At 32.2% G+C, this 15808-nt stretch overlaps 4 protein-coding genes across 7 annotated transcripts; 3 read left to right on the top strand and 1 right to left on the bottom strand.

Moving 5' to 3' along the window:
- Positions 1-1260: 1260 nt before the first annotated feature.
- On the top strand, positions 1261-6012 carry LOC106110599 (stomatin-2-like). The gene is made up of 7 exons (XM_013292481.1): positions 1261-1338; positions 1412-1521; positions 4288-4360; positions 4566-4648; positions 4842-5101; positions 5575-5755; positions 5914-6012. Exons 1-7 carry the CDS (start codon positions 1281-1283, stop codon positions 6010-6012), a joined length of 864 nt encoding a protein of 287 aa, XP_013147935.1. The 5' UTR covers positions 1261-1280.
- Positions 6013-6524: 512 nt separating this feature from the next.
- LOC106110608 lies at positions 6525-10880 on the bottom strand. Of its 3 annotated transcripts, none has more exons than XM_013292491.1 (7): positions 10713-10880; positions 10001-10129; positions 8341-9904; positions 8169-8258; positions 7903-8080; positions 7542-7686; positions 6525-7269 (listed from the first exon to the last, which is right to left on the bottom strand). In XM_013292491.1, the coding sequence occupies exons 2-7, from the start codon at positions 10012-10014 to the stop codon at positions 6705-6707; spliced, it is 2556 nt and encodes an 851-aa protein (XP_013147945.1). In that variant the 5' UTR covers positions 10015-10129; positions 10713-10880; the 3' UTR covers positions 6525-6704. The 3 variants fall into 3 exon arrangements, with proteins under 3 accessions (XP_013147945.1, XP_013147947.1, XP_013147946.1); XM_013292493.1 differs by having other exon boundaries at positions 10741-10880; XM_013292492.1 differs by having other exon boundaries at positions 10647-10731.
- Positions 10881-11246: 366 nt separating this feature from the next.
- On the top strand, positions 11247-13024 carry LOC106110604 (LETM1 domain-containing protein 1). 2 transcript variants are annotated; one of them, XM_013292488.1, is made up of 5 exons: positions 11247-11279; positions 11356-11442; positions 11549-11911; positions 12160-12448; positions 12539-13024. In XM_013292488.1, exons 2-5 carry the CDS (start codon positions 11357-11359, stop codon positions 12860-12862), a joined length of 1062 nt encoding a protein of 353 aa, XP_013147942.1. In that variant the 5' UTR covers positions 11247-11279; position 11356; the 3' UTR covers positions 12863-13024. The 2 variants fall into 2 exon arrangements, with proteins under 2 accessions (XP_013147942.1, XP_013147941.1); XM_013292487.1 differs by having other exon boundaries at positions 11250-11442.
- Positions 13025-13795: 771 nt separating this feature from the next.
- LOC106110603 (SOSS complex subunit B homolog) lies at positions 13796-14644 on the top strand. The gene has a single exon (XM_013292486.1). The coding sequence runs from the start codon at positions 13919-13921 to the stop codon at positions 14402-14404; it is 486 nt and encodes a 161-aa protein (XP_013147940.1). The 5' UTR covers positions 13796-13918; the 3' UTR covers positions 14405-14644.
- The last annotated feature ends 1164 nt before the right edge of the window (positions 14645-15808 follow it).

Below are 15808 nucleotides of genomic sequence, written 5' to 3'. Positions count from 1 at the left end.
TGGGAAAGTTATGAGGAAGGATGAATCTTGCGTGTAACAAGGAGAACGTTAGTTACCTTGTTACATGCGTGGAAGATCGCGTGAAAGGTGACATGTTAGAGTTATGGAGAGGACAAAAACCTCTTGTGCCAACCCTACGGGAGTAGGATAAGGAGGAAGATGTTGATGAAATTAATAAATTGTGGGATCTTAAACTAAATCACACAATTTTAAGTATATGTTACACATTTTTGAACAGATGATAATTTTTATTACAATTATCAATAAGTATTAGACAGACTCTAGTCAAATTTTACCATCGTCAATATTCTTTTGATTTAATATTAAATGTAAAAAAAACTTCAATGTAAATGGGTCAAAGTAACGTGAATGAAGTACATAACCGTATGTACAAGAAAGGACGGTCAATACGAAACCGTCCCAGAATAATTAACTAATATGCATACCAATCAATAAAAAGCTAAAAGCTGGTTAAATTTTTGTATGTCTGTCTAAACTCTCTCGGTGCACTCCTAAAACTTCCAAAAATACAAGATTTTTTTTAGGATCTCGGGGAGTTCGTAGAAAATAGTAAAAAATATATATAGTATTAAAAATAATTAAATCGTTCATTAAATCGCTATCCACGAAGTGTAAAAGGTAAATTTACTTACTATTTACCTTTATTATTGTTGGTACTTAAAGCTTTAACACTCTAAAGTTAGCATCATTTTGATATAATCGGCTTACAATCAAAGAAAGTCCTAACAATATTTTAATTCTACAATTAATATGATCCTATTTACTCTTTACTTTGAAAATAAATTTGGTAAGTAAGTCACAGGCAAAACTAGTATCGCTATCTGATACTTTAACCCACCATTATTAAATTAAAACTTCATGTACTTAGATTATTTAACAACCCTTATACTCTATGCCATGAACAGAGTCGCATCAGTCCCAGCTTTACCGCAGATACGCGCGAACGTCCATTATAACTTCAAACATATGGCGCGTTATTTCGAATCAACCAATATGGTCATCAACGAACCAACCAGTAAGTAGCATTTTAAAAAATTTAATTTCAAATAACTATAACTTTTATTAAAAGCTTCGTTTATAAACGTATTACGTGTAAAGTACCATTTGTCACGTTTGACGTTTCCCATATGAATATTAAATGAGCCCGCGAACCTGCCCTAGGTGGCTCTGGCGTCATTCAGGACTCATTGCTCCGCTACGTCACACGTGGAACAGCCGTTACTTCGAAAAGAGCTAATTTAAATTTTCTTTTGTCGAAGATGAGTACCGTTATTGAGATGACGAGTCGTCAACATTTATATCCGACGATTGCATCGAGTGCGTGTTGATTATTAGTATTTTTTAATTTAAAAGTAAAAAAATGATATGTGATATTATTCTATTGTTTTAGCGAATGAAGATGTCGATAGTGAGTCGAAGACGTGCGGGAAAATTCTAGTGTTCTTGTCTTGGGTGCTCGTCATATTTACGATGCCTTTTTCCCTCTTCATCTGCTTCAAGGTAAGTGATCTTTTATTACAAAGAAGCAATTAGTATATTTTTATGCCAGTGATATTGCATTCGCGAGATATATTCTGTGATTATAATAACGATTCCAATATTTTTTATAAAAGTTATCGACCGCTCAGCAAAAACGCTTGCGCTAGCCAGTGCTTTTTATTTTCAATGTCTTATTTTTTAATAATTACATTACTTTTCGATAATACTAGATTGCATCTATTTCAATTTATCTTCATATAACAAATTAAAATAACTATTATATAGTATTTTATTTTTGTAAAAGTCTATAATTGAGTAAAGTATGTTAGTTGCTATTAAAGTCATCAGACGTAACTATCCCTTTGAGAGATTATAGTACTGAAATAGCAATGGGAATTATACACTGATCTGTATAAAGGGATAGGTCATTGATTGACACCTTTTAATATTTAGTTTTTTTCTAAAACAAAAATAATATTTAGCTTTTTAGAAAAAAACTAAATATTAAAAGGTTTCAATCAATAAATCTTGTAAATAATGCTCTTATAAAAATTAAATTATAGAAATTCAATGGATATCGATGGTCAATTTTATAATCTACAAATTTTTCGAAGTCATTTTGTCTGACATTTTTGCAACCTCCATACAAAATTTCAGGAAAAATGTTCTAGTATGGGCACTAAATGGCATGTCTGTCGCCAGTCCATTTATAGAGCTCAGTAGAGTTATACAACAATTTTAAGAACTTGTTTGCTGCAATTTCAAATATAGAATTAATCTCTCCTTTCATTGAATCTAAACGTTCCCGTGAAAGACGCTTGAAAACTCTTCACAATAATTTCAATGTCTATTTTTAAATCACGAGTATTATAAAAAGGTTTTAACGTGTTTTCTTCAATATTTAGTCCCTTCGCACACTAAAATACGCAGCTCTACGAAGGTTGTTAAACGGTCTCCTTAGTATAGTTTAAGTATGGAAATTGATACTAAAAGTCTCACTTTGTGACGAATTTGCACTGAGAACCTTAGTTAGTTACATATTTAGGTTTAAATTAAGAGACATTGAATTTAACTCTTCTAAAGTGTAAAAATTTTAACGTAAAAAGCGCGAACAAGTAAAAAAAATGTTCATCCAACGTGCTAAGCTTCGTTAGAGTTTTTATTCGTTGTGAGAGCACTACGTTAATTAAATACGGTTACTGTTGAAAAGGTGCGAGCCCATTTCGTTTACGTTAGAGAGCCTCGACGGAATAACTGTGTACGAGTCGCATTGATTTAGTCTACGTTGTGGACCTTTGCCACATCAATATTGACAATATGCTTAACTTACGGACTACATCGGGCGCTTTCAATGTTACAACGTGCATCACAAACATCAAACACAAACAGTCGGACTATATTTGGATTCCGAATTTACGTAGGTTGCAATTTGTGACTTATTAATAAGTATTGATTTCTTGCAATACGGCGTATCTCAATATCGTTTGAATACGAGCAAACTATGAACTATGTAAATGTATTTGCTGATTAGCATTCATCTGAGTAAAAGATAGAATATATTACATAACCTAGCTTCCGCTCGCGACTCTGTCCGCGTGAAATTTTAAAAAACTTGTAGTCTATGTGTTCTTCCACATTATCCTCTACGTCTATGCCAAATAGTATTGAGATCCGTTCAGCAGTTTAGGCTACAAACTCTAACAAACATCAATTCAGGCATCCATCTATTTATAATATTAGAAAGTTTGTTCGACGAAATTATACACGGTCGATAAAAAACGTGTCATTCATTGTTATACAGGTATAAAATGGTAAAAAATTAAAGTTTACTAAGTTCAACTAAGGTTACCCTACAAGTTTTAACAAAACAACCACATTTATCAGCCACATCGAACACAGCAAAATAACATAATACCCTTAAATGTAACGTTGTTGCAATCATTTTATTGACATTGACTGGCATCGCTTCGGGCAAATAAAATTAAAATTCGAAATCTACCGATTCCTACCCAACGTGCGAGGGGCGAATAACATTTCATTTTTAAAACAACCTACGTTAAGAGATATGTTTATTTAAATAATCTGAAATAGTTTTCGTAAGGGCGGAAATCCTAAACAAAAACATTTGGTCTTTTTTATAAAGAAAGATAACAGACTACCTGCAAAAAAGAGAAACCGGAAATTTTAAATGGTAACAGCCGATTGCAATTTTGCGCATCATTTAAACGGCTTATTTTCTTAATACATTAAACAAGGATTAAAAATAGGATATTAAGCTAAAACATTGGATATTTAAAAACATAATAATTCAGAAGAAAAAAATGTATCGAAATAACTTTATCGTCGATATAACAGTACAGTGGAAATTTAATCCAGGCGCAACTAAGTTCACTTAAGTTGATTCTAGCGATGCGATTAAGTTCTTGCTACCAACTTACGTAATTTCAAGCAGCAATGCTTTCAGCTCCTTCATTCATTGCAGTTAAGAAAAGTCAAGTTTATGAAAGACTCATCTAAGTTTCCAACGCTGTTTACAATATTTAATAGCCTACATTGTTTGCAGATTTTCATCTTGTTTTTACAGATCTTGATCTATTATTAAAAATAATTATAAGTTGTTTAACTTTTTAGCATTTTATGCAGCCAGTTGCGATCATTTTCAAATAAAGTTTAATAAAATACAATATGATTTTTGTTATTCTTCTAAACAGGATATTTTATCTGGTCTATGGTAGGTATATTATTAATATATTTGTCATAACGTTCAAAATTCCTTATGTTGTATAGGTGGTTCAGGAGTATGAACGGGCTGTGATCTTCCGTCTGGGACGTTTGCTCTCCGGTGGTGCCAAGGGCCCCGGTAAGATAACTATTGTATTAAGTTTTACTATAAAATTTTGAAATTGGTAAGTAGGTATCGGTATTCATATTTGAATGCTAATAGGTTAAAACATTCGATCCTTTATCTCGATGGGTTATACAGGGAGGCTGATGGCAATTTTACGAAAAATGATATTTGTTTTTAAGAAATCGATTTTAATTTCTTAGATGTTGTTTGGTTGCAGGAATATTCTTCATCCTGCCTTGCATTGACACTTACGCCCGCGTTGACCTGCGCACTCTCACCTACGATGTGCCCCCGCAAGAGGTATTATCGATAAACTGATTTTAACCACACAATTAACTTTATAAAGTATCCCTCTGGAAATACACGTTTAATTTTTAATTTCAATGTTAATGCAATTATTTATAAAGTTGGTTCAAGAAATATAAACGTATAAATCGAATAATCTCTATCTATTAAGAATAATCAAAATTTTAATATTACTTTATTAACGCAGGTCCTGACTAAAGACTCTGTGACCGTGTCAGTTGATGCTGTGGTGTATTACCGCGTCCATAACGCTACCATCTCGATCGCTAACGTAGAGAACGCTCACCACTCCACACGTCTCCTGGCTCAAACTACCCTCCGCAATACCATGGGCACAAGACCTCTGCATGAAATACTGAGTGAGAGGGAAACTATTTCTGGAAACATGCAACTCGCTTTAGACGAAGCTACCGAAGCTTGGGGCATCAAGGTCGAACGTGTTGAGATGTAAGTACCATACCTACGCTACTAATTTTCTCATACATCTAATACAGTTGATATGTTATGCAAAGAAGTCAATTATCCTTCAATTACTAAACAAACTATAAAAACGAAAAATATCAATCTTCTATAAGTTTACAGCGCAGCGTTAACAGAAAGTCATCTAAGTTATTAAATTTACAAGATACTAGTGACCTTTGCTATAATATTATCATAGTAAATATTTTATCTTCAAACACTTTTCGTTATAAATTCAATAAATTTTAATTGTAAACTTTTACGTCGTCAATATCGATTGACGACGTTATTATAGCTTATGCCGTGAGAAATAGGACACTGTTACCGTAACGTTAAGCAAATTAAAGACATTGAAGGATAACAAAATATTAAACAAGGTCTTGAATAATTATTGAATAGATTGAAATCTTTTTTAAACTTAGTAATGGTAACCACTCAATAAACATTAACATTTATTACAGTAAGGACGTCCGCTTGCCGGTACAACTGCAACGCGCTATGGCAGCAGAAGCAGAAGCGGCTCGTGAGGCTCGTGCCAAGGTTATTGCTGCTGAAGGAGAACAAAAGGCTTCCCGAGCTCTGCGCGAGGCTTCCGAAGTGATTGGTGACAGTCCTGCCGCTCTGCAACTGCGTTACTTGCAGGTACGAACTAATTTTTGCTATGGAATTCTCAGTATGAAAGTAGAAGTTATTTACCGTTATAGTTACTGGCAAAATTTCCTATCTTTTTTCTGCAATAAAATGATTCAGAAAAAGTAAATGTAGTAATAATATTAACATCTTTGTTTATTTACTTCTAGACTTTGAACACTATTTCGGCTGAGAAGAATTCAACCATCGTGTTCCCTCTGCCGATCGACCTTCTTACTTACTTTTTGAGGGCCAGGGAGGAGTCTTAAGCCGCCGTGACACCAACAACACCTGCACTAACGACTAATAGGCTAAATAGATCAATGATGTAGTAGTTGTTAAATGTTTAAACATAACAAAATTAGAGGATTCTAGTCATTTTAACTATTCTTTGTCTCTATAATATTCAATGTATACTGAACTATCACCAATTGTCTTTATATTGTAAGTAGAGCTGATAAGATTTATGTCACGAAGAATGACTACGACACATCCTTCGAATGCATATTACAAGATCAACTTTAACGTTTATAATGAGAACATTGGGAACGATCTGCGCTTACTCCTAAACTAAACATTGAAAAAAAAATGGTAGATTAGAAAATGTTACTCGTTACATTAGAATAATTTACTTAATATGTATTACATTTATTCAAATATCTTCATAACTATTTACTATGTAGATGTTCAATTCAGATTATTAGATTAAAATGCATTGAAAAGGACGTTTTATTTATTTTAATACATTTATTACAGACTTATAAACATAATCATGTTGGTAACTCCAATTGACTCGAGAAAAGTTACATCGTATTCATAGTAGGGGAATTTAATTCCCAACCATACACCCAATTAAAACCAAATAAGTAGAAACTTAATACTTTTCTTACAAGTTAAACATACTTAATATTTTAAACTTTACTAATAAAGAACGATGCTTTATCTTATCTTAATATATCGCCTAAAATAGAGAACTGTTGGATACTTTAAAATCGGTATGTTTGATTTTATGTTTTCTGTCTTGTGTGTATATTCTATCGTTATCCACAGCTTTTATGTCCATTACTTCGTTGCTTATTAGTTTCATGCCCACATTCAGCTTAAGAGATACTTTACCATCTCTAAACAATATATAAACTTTAGATTGACTCAGCATTCTTAACGAAAAGTGGTCATTTAATTTAAAAATTTTCGATCTAATTTCAAAGGGCTTATAATTCATCAATATTTTCATTGACTTTTCTCTAACCACATTATTTAACTCTATTTCTTTCATCTCATCTTCAAATTCACTACTGATTTGTATTTGAGAACGTGGTAGTGAACTAATTTCCTCATTCTTTACAGTTCCAACATTTTTGGCCCCGACTTCTAATTTCTCGATGTAGGGATCTAAAGGTTCTAAAAACTCGAAGATATGTTCAACCTGAATTTTCGGGGGCTCATTTAAAGCATTCCATTTCCAATGGCACGGTGACCCAATGTGACTATCGAAAAGCACACCTTCATCTTGTGTATACTTAATCCTGAGAAACCCAAAATATATTTCATCTTATTTTTTAATTTTGTCAAGAAAGAAGAAACGTAATTTGTCGTAAGTACATGACTATTAATGATAATAATAACTACTTTTGGTGAGGTAGACACGAACTATGCACATGTTTTAAAAACGTTAAACCTAAGGGCGGAAAGTAGAAACCGCCACACTAATATCAGTATAAAATGTTGATTGACAACTGTTTTTAAAAATGTTTAAACTCATCGTTTTTTATAAGCAAAAAATATCATGCCTACAGACCTCATATATCCAAAACGATCATACACAACTCCATGTCCCTTGTCATCAAAGCTAGCTAAAATTTGTGCCTTATCTTCATATCTTCCTTTGTTTTGAGTAACTGCATCGTATACAATAAACTCTTTCGTTGCATTAGTTTCCTCATCTGTGGAAAAAACCACTTGAGGAATACTGAACTTATAAATTTTCTGAACGTATATGAAAATGTTCTTAGAACTGTAGTTTATACTTGTCTCTAAAATGCAGATGGCCCTAAGCGGAATGTCAATAATGCCCGTTAGGTTTAAGGTAGGCAATATCTCTTTGGTGAATGGCAATGTACATATATGTTCTGACAGCAGATATTGCAAAACATCCTTACCAAAAACGTCGACAAAATCCAAAGCTACTTTTCCATTTCTATAAAACCACTTGAATAGACCGTCATCATATACTTCTGCCAGTACCTCGCCGGTCTCGTAAAATATTATGTCTTCGTTCTTATGACTTCCTAGCCAATCAAATTTAGGGCACGAGGGAACCATTTTGTAGATATTTAACTGTAAATCAGCATACAACAATTAAAAACTGGTTTAATTTAAAGCTAGTGTAAAATACAGTGAAAGCAACATTATTGATGGAACTTACTCTACGAACAAACGTTACTGTCGGCAGAACGGTACAACCATTTTCGATGTAATCTCTGTTTGAAAGTCGATACTTGCCAAAAAGTTTATCCTATAACAAAAATAACAGCATGTGCTTACTTGTACTAAATTGACAAATAACGAAAACTATTTCAAAGCATAAAATCATCTACCTTTTGATGTAATGGTTTAGTATCTGAATGTACCGACGATCGCAAGTTCATATCAGAGAGACTTTCTTCATCGAAGTTGTGAGTAACATTGAAAAACAAAGGCTTTTTAGTTTTGGGTTCAACAGGACTCTGACCACGTCTATAACGGACGATCTTATTTCCTTCAATCACTTCTATAAAATCCTTTTCATCAGATTGATCGCATTCTATAATACTTTCGGAGTCCATAGATGCCTGCTCTTTAAATTTTTTGACTGGCAATGGCGGCAAATCTCGGACATCCGGAATTTTAAATCTTTTTATATTATATTGTGGATCACGCTTCCGCTTCTTTTGCCGGTTTAATATCATTTTCTCTAATTCATCAAGAGATTTATTGTGCACTTTTATTTTTTTTGAATCAACACTAAATTCATTTTCTTTTATGTTATCCGATTGCTTCTTACTTTTCCCTTTCTTTTCTCGATTAGATTTCTCCTTTACATTCCTTACAACTGTTTTCTTAAACTCAGGTTTGTGTTTATCTTTATAGTTGCTTAAACCAATGGCGTCTTTAATACCTTTCAATTTACTTATTTCCCCTTCTTGTTGTTCCTTTTCTGTGCTTTTAATTTGTTTTTTGAATCCATGTTTACGTTTTTCTTTGCTAATATAATCTAGAGATTCTTTGGGGTCTTTAATTTTATTTGATTCCCTCTTTTTTTGTTTCCTATCATTATCTTTTGTTTTGTCTAACTGATCACTGGATATGTCGTGTGACTGTATTTTGCTTTCGACAAAGGATTTACCATTCTTGTGTTTCCTCTCGTTGTTTTTTGATTTCTCTAACTGGTCATGATATATATCATGTGATGGTATTTTGCCATCATTAAACGATTTACCATACTTTTTTTGTTTTTCAATCTTTTTTGTTTTATCCAACCGGTCATAAGATACCCGATGTGAAGGTGTTTTGCTATCAATAAATAATTTGCTATAATTTTTATAATCAATATTTGCCATTTTCTCCTGTAACTTCTTTAGCAAATCTTCACAAACACAACTACTTCTAAAACCATGTGTCCCTCCTTGTATATCGCTATCGGTTCGTTGTGTTTCTTTGTGCTGGACGTTTGGCGTTTTTTTTGACGGTTTCAAGAATTTCAGTAGTTCATCCAAGGATAAAGATTTAAGTTTCATAAGTTCTTCATGTTTTTCAAACTCGGACAACAAAGTCTTAATACGAGCTATAACTTCGTGACATTCTTTATTACAATGATCAACGTAACACTCTTTTTCTTGCATATATGCTTTTAAAATATAGTCGCATCTCTCACATTGTAGAGTAGAATTTATATTTTTACAATGATTGCAAATGCCAGGTATATCTTTTATATTAATTACACTAATATCCCTTACAAGATTGTGGATCTGTGGCAATATCAGTTTGCACAGAGGACATTTTGGTGCATATTGATCTTTGCAATGTTTGTACTTCGGCTCAGAATTTCTTAAATCTATATCATTCCTTAGACGAAAACACTTACTGCAAGTAGATGAACACATCGTCTTGCATTTCGTACCCCTGTTGCATTAAAAATAACAAAAAATAAATAAAACTATTAATAGCTATAGTCACAAAAATCAGTTTAACTTTTTTAGAAAAAATTACATGCGTTACCTGTATCCCTCCATTGTTTCACGTCATAAATAAAGTTAACTCTAGGAGATTCAGGTGGATAGCTTTATATCTTGGAATAGCACACAAGTCTTCTGTTTATGACTAACTAGCTATCTCCCGCAGCTCTGTCTGCGTGAAATTAAAAAAAAATGTTAGTAGCCTATATGTTCTTCGAGACAGACTACGCTCTACACCTATGCTAAATTTCATCGAGATCTGTTCAGCTAAACGTTTTCAGCTTTCAGCTAAAGCGAGGCGTTTCGAATACCTGCGTTTTCCACTTCTAGCTAAGGGAATATAAAATCAATTATACAAATTAAGCGGCGATACTATTTCAATAAACAATAACGTGAGAAGAGGCACCTAGGATGCCTCTTCTCACGTTATTGTAATATACTACACTCTACGATATTATAATATAATACAATAATATTATCTCAAGGAAATATTAGGGAAATATAGAAACTAGAAAACCTTATCATTAGCATCACCACTTCTTTTGTTTTTTTGCAAATATAAGTCATTTGATATTATCTTACAATAGTTTAGTTTCAAATAGAATAAGATCACTTATGGATAATTCTGTCATGTTTTGTACCTAACTTACTAAACGTTCCAATACAAATTAGAATCCGATCAATGATACCTGACGGTGCAATGTGAATACGTTGATTTTCTTGGTGTTGTTTTAATTTACTTTAGAAAAACTTACATTAAAAATTATACGAGAATGAAATTACTTTTTCTTGACTTCAGGACCTTCATAACTTTTCATCTACATGAACATGTGACATATGAAATTAATATGTCACTCGCTTATTGTTCTCGTAGGATACAATAAAAATGCAATAACACGCCTCGAGAGCCATATTACATCACATGTTATGAACATTCTTAAAGTAGTCTCAAATTAAAAAGACAATATTAAAAATACCAAGTCGAGTTGGTTTACGAAACATTACAGTCTATCTCATAAATTACATTCAAATTGTTAGTGTTTATCCTTTTTCCTTTTTTGCAAGGCACCTATATCCATGCCTAGCTCCATACAGGACGGGTGGCCCCTTATTATTATACGTTATTACGCTATTCTAGAAACCCTACTGTTTGAGTTTTTATTAAAAAAAACGATCTATAGCTAAAAATATTTTCTAATAATTACTCTCTACAGTTTTAGTAATCTTTGAATTTTTGACAGTTTTAAAATGTCATTGTCATTGTCATTATAATGTCATTGTCAGTAAGCGGATTAACTCGTAAAGGCGCAATATAAGAAAACGTATTTATAATCGCAGTACGTTTTGAAATTCACATAGCTAAAAATATATTCATTAACACAATATGACAATTTACAGGATGATATCAGTTTCCAAGTTAATTTTACAATGTAATCGTTCTTCTTCAATTATATCTAGTAAAGTTCAATGTCTCAATATTAACAGGTAATTATTTTTTATTTTTTTTTTGTAGTTTTTAGATTTGTTTAATGGGAAATTGAATTTTAAACAACTTAATTGTTAATAATTATACTCAAATATGTGATTCTAGATGTCTAACGAACGAACGATTAAAACATACAACTGCGTTCAAGAGTGAAAAAGATAAAATACGCACTTATATTGTACAAAGATATATCAACTATGTCAAAAATTATAAAAAACTTTTACAAGACCGATTTCCAGCCGCAATACACATGTACAGGGTATTTAGTATAGGAATTAAAGATTTCTTAAGTGATTTAAAAACATACATTTCTCTGAGACTGAAAATAACAAAGGATCGAGGATTCTCCAATATGTCACGCCAAGAAATAGAACTATTTGTAAAGATGCCTACAGACATGTGGCGAATAGCACCTGTTTTAATACTGTCTGCTGTGCCATTTGGAAATTACATAATATTTCCTCTTGCGTAAGTTCTTTTAAAATAATCATATTCATTTATTAAATTTATAATAAATATATTACTGAACTTGTTTATGTTTAGCAGGAACTTACTTTCTATTTAGGAAAACATATTTGTTGTTTTTATTTTTATTGGCTCATACACAAGTGTTTGTTTACTGCACATAATAATTTGGCTTCAACTCAAATCAGTATCAATGCTCTAAAAGATAAACACATTATTTCTTTGCATTTTGATAAGTTTTTTGCTTACAGATTAATGAAACCAAAAAAGTTACTCAGCTCTCATTTCTGGTCCATACAACAAAGAGCAGAATTTAACATTGAAGATTTAAAAGAAAGACTTCGTTACAATCGACCAATTCTCCGATGTCTCCAGGCTAAATTAGAGCTTGTACCTGATAGTGAAGTTAAAGAAAAATGGAGAAGAATTTTAGCATTATTAGGATCCGGAGTGCATCCATCAGTTAATGAAGTATTGGCATGTAAAGAACTGTTTTGTAAAAAGCCATACCACTTATCATGTTTGTCTTATGCACATATGGTGAGCAATATTATTGTTTTTAGACTTCATAGTATAAGAAGTTCTACTTATTATTTCATTTTTAACTTATTGTTGTTTATTTGTTTTCAGGGATATTTGCTTAAAATGCTTGGCATACGAAGAAGTTTGTTCAGAAGAAAAAAACTTAAATACAGAGCATTCCTGTTGTTTCAAATGGACAAAGCAATTGCAAGAGAAGGGGGTGTTGATATATTAACTTCGGAAGCACTAAAAAATGCATGCCACATACGAGGATTGAACACAAGAAATTTAAGCAATCAGGACATGAAAGATTGGTTACAACAATGGATTTCTGTGTCTGCAAATGTAGATGCTAATGCATATTCTTTACTATTGCATTGTCCTATTTTCTTTGCATACAATCACCCCCAAAATTGGGTATTAAAATATTAGATGTTTATTTTGTTATGAAATGATAAGTGTAAGATAATTTAATTGTTTGTTTCATGTAATAAAAAGTATCAAATTGGGTATGAGAAAAAAAAGCTTGCTTAATAATTGTAATTTGGTGCCTAATAGTAAACTGTGATCCTGCATAAAAATATTAAATATTTTAACTAATGTAATTTAACTTAATAAATATGATTCATTAAAATCTGTTTTAATCTATCATTCTTAATAACTTGGTTTAGCAAAAAAGACTTATTCTATGTTATGCAGAATGTCAGCAATCACAGCATATATTTTAACAATTCTGAGGAAAGGAAATGAGACTAGAATTAGGCAGAGGAAGCACACTCATTAGATGGATCGTGGAATTGGTACAATTTCACGCCTCTCTTCTGTATGGTCGTGATATTGTACCGGACAAGCCGGCCCATTTATGCGAAAATTTCAAAGCAGGCACTACCAATGTACAAGGTTAATCTGTTATTTCATAATTTCCCTTGTATTTTATAGAGTATCTTCTACAGTAGATTTACATAAAGTGTGCCTAATTTCAGCAAGATCCCTTGTACCATTTTGGTGTTACGTAGTAACAAACTTCCATCTAAAAATACGTATATATAATTGTAATCAAAAATATAAGTATAATTTTATAATGTAAACAATGGGTAGACAATTTTTTTTATTATGACTGATTTGTCATAGAATAGAATATGTCTTGCACAGACAATAAACTGTCACGATAAATGTTAAGCACTGCTTAAAACAAAACTATTGAAATATTCTGAACCCTTTACTTCTAGATAAACATAAGTGAAAATAGTTTAAAACCCTGAAACTGTGTGTTCCATGTTTGCTACCCAAGCTAAATTTCCAAAGAGATTAGCAAACAGTTGTCAAAAATTCTCTATGCTTATTCCTTATCTTTGGTCCCTTGAATGGTCAAAACGGATACGGATGTCCAGTAGTTGTATATTTATATAAAATATAGGTAGATAATTGTGAAGGAAAAATCAATACTGGGTTTGCTGTAGGACCAAGTACTTGTTGAAATTAGAAAAAATGAGTGCAACGGAATATGTGCAAATAAAAGACATTAAAGCTGGTATGAGGAATATTAATGCCGTTTTTATAGTATTGGAGGTGGGTCAACCTATATTAACAAAACAGGGACATGAAATTCGCATATTGCGAGTTGCGGACCCTACGGCCATGATCAATTTTTCTGTATGGGATGAGGCAGGAGCGTTATTGCAGCCGGGAGATATTGTACGACTTACACGCGGTTATGCGGCTTTGTGGCGTTGCTCCCTTACGTTGTATACTGGAAAATATGGCGATATACAGAAGGTGGACGAATTCTGCATGGTCTTCAATGAAGAATTGAACATGAGTGAGCCCCAGCCAGCTCTTGCCGCCATGTCTCAGGGCCAACAGCATTCTCATGCAGCGTCACTCTCACTTATGCCAAATGCAGCAAGTGATCAAGTCAACAACTCTAAGCAAGATCCATTTGATAGTCAACAAAAGCATAAAAGTTATATGTAGTGAAGGCACTAAATCAGCAACAAATATATCTGGCCCAATTGGAAAAAGTGAAACCAAAGTAGCTGTTATCTTGCCGAACTCATCGGGCCAGACAATGTTAGAGAACTATAAGAAAACATGGATGTGTTTGTCTCTATAAGTATAGTTAAAATGTATCTGCATGTTATGTTACATTAAATAAATTATATTGTGTACTAGACATTACTCTCTGCTTGATTATTAAATCCCATAAATATGTAACCGCCTTTTTATTGATCCTATCTTTAGTTTAGACTCATTTTAAAACTATGTCTTAATAAGTGCCCAATTACAACTTAGTGCGCTGAGGCACGAATTGATTGAACTTTATTTATTATGATAACAAAATCAATGATTTACTTTATTTAAGGCAACCAAGTATGAAAAGGTTTCGGTGTTAAGTGATGGCATTTATGTGCACCTATTGTGAGTAAATGCATTTATTGTATTTTATAGTCATAGAAAGGAATTTAGCCTTAAGAGCACCCTTCATTGGTTGTAATGAAAAAATTGTGTTGGTTTTAGGCTAAAAACTGATCGGAGCCTATTGTGATTACATAAGAATTGAACATTATACTAGACATGTACCAAAGAGACTCTAGAATATTCCACTGTTTGTGATACAATTATTACAATTTATGCTGAATTAATAATACATTAGGTGGTAGAGGTGAGAAGATAAATGTAAGCAAAAGATCAGTGTGTTTTTTTACTTTTGACCTATTCTCCTTGATAACTTTATATTTAAAGTGAATTTGTTTGCTCGAATGATGATATGGATGTTGTTTTTGGATACGAATTATATTGTTTGAGATTAAATTGGCAACAAAATTGTATTGCGCTAAGAATTTGTTTTTTATTCAGTGTTTTTGTTCTATTGTTATATGAGGGGGAAGACAATTGTTTTTAAATGTGATTAAATTATTTCACACAGTAGTTTTCTTTGTTTTATTTAATTTTATTTGTTAATCATCAGAGATTCATCAAGTGTTTACTTATGTTTGTAGATAATTAACTTTATATGCGGCCAACATGAGCTATAAGATTAAATGATGAATTTATAACATGATGGAAGAGCAGTACTGCTCTATATACATACTGTGGACCCTATAGAGAAGGGGTGGTTGATGATAATGAAGACATAATGTGCTGTAAATATGGCTTACTTAACATATTTTAATTATGTTTTACAATGGAATTCAATTACCAAAGCATTTGTATTTAAAGATACTGTTATCTGAGTATTTTCAAAAAGGAAGAATGGGAAGACATATAAATTTATATGTGTGTTAACATTATTTAATATTTATTTACAATCAGTTAGTCCTTTTACAAATACTATCATGCTAATCATATCATACTAATATTATGAATGTGAAAGTTTAG

This window comes from Papilio polytes, unplaced genomic scaffold, assembly GCF_000836215.1.
Source record: "Papilio polytes unplaced genomic scaffold, Ppol_1.0 DF824224.1, whole genome shotgun sequence".
Taxonomy (NCBI): Eukaryota; Metazoa; Arthropoda; class Insecta; order Lepidoptera; family Papilionidae; genus Papilio; species Papilio polytes.
Note: the sequence above shows the minus strand (reverse complement) of the source record. Positions and strands in the feature narration are given on the sequence as shown.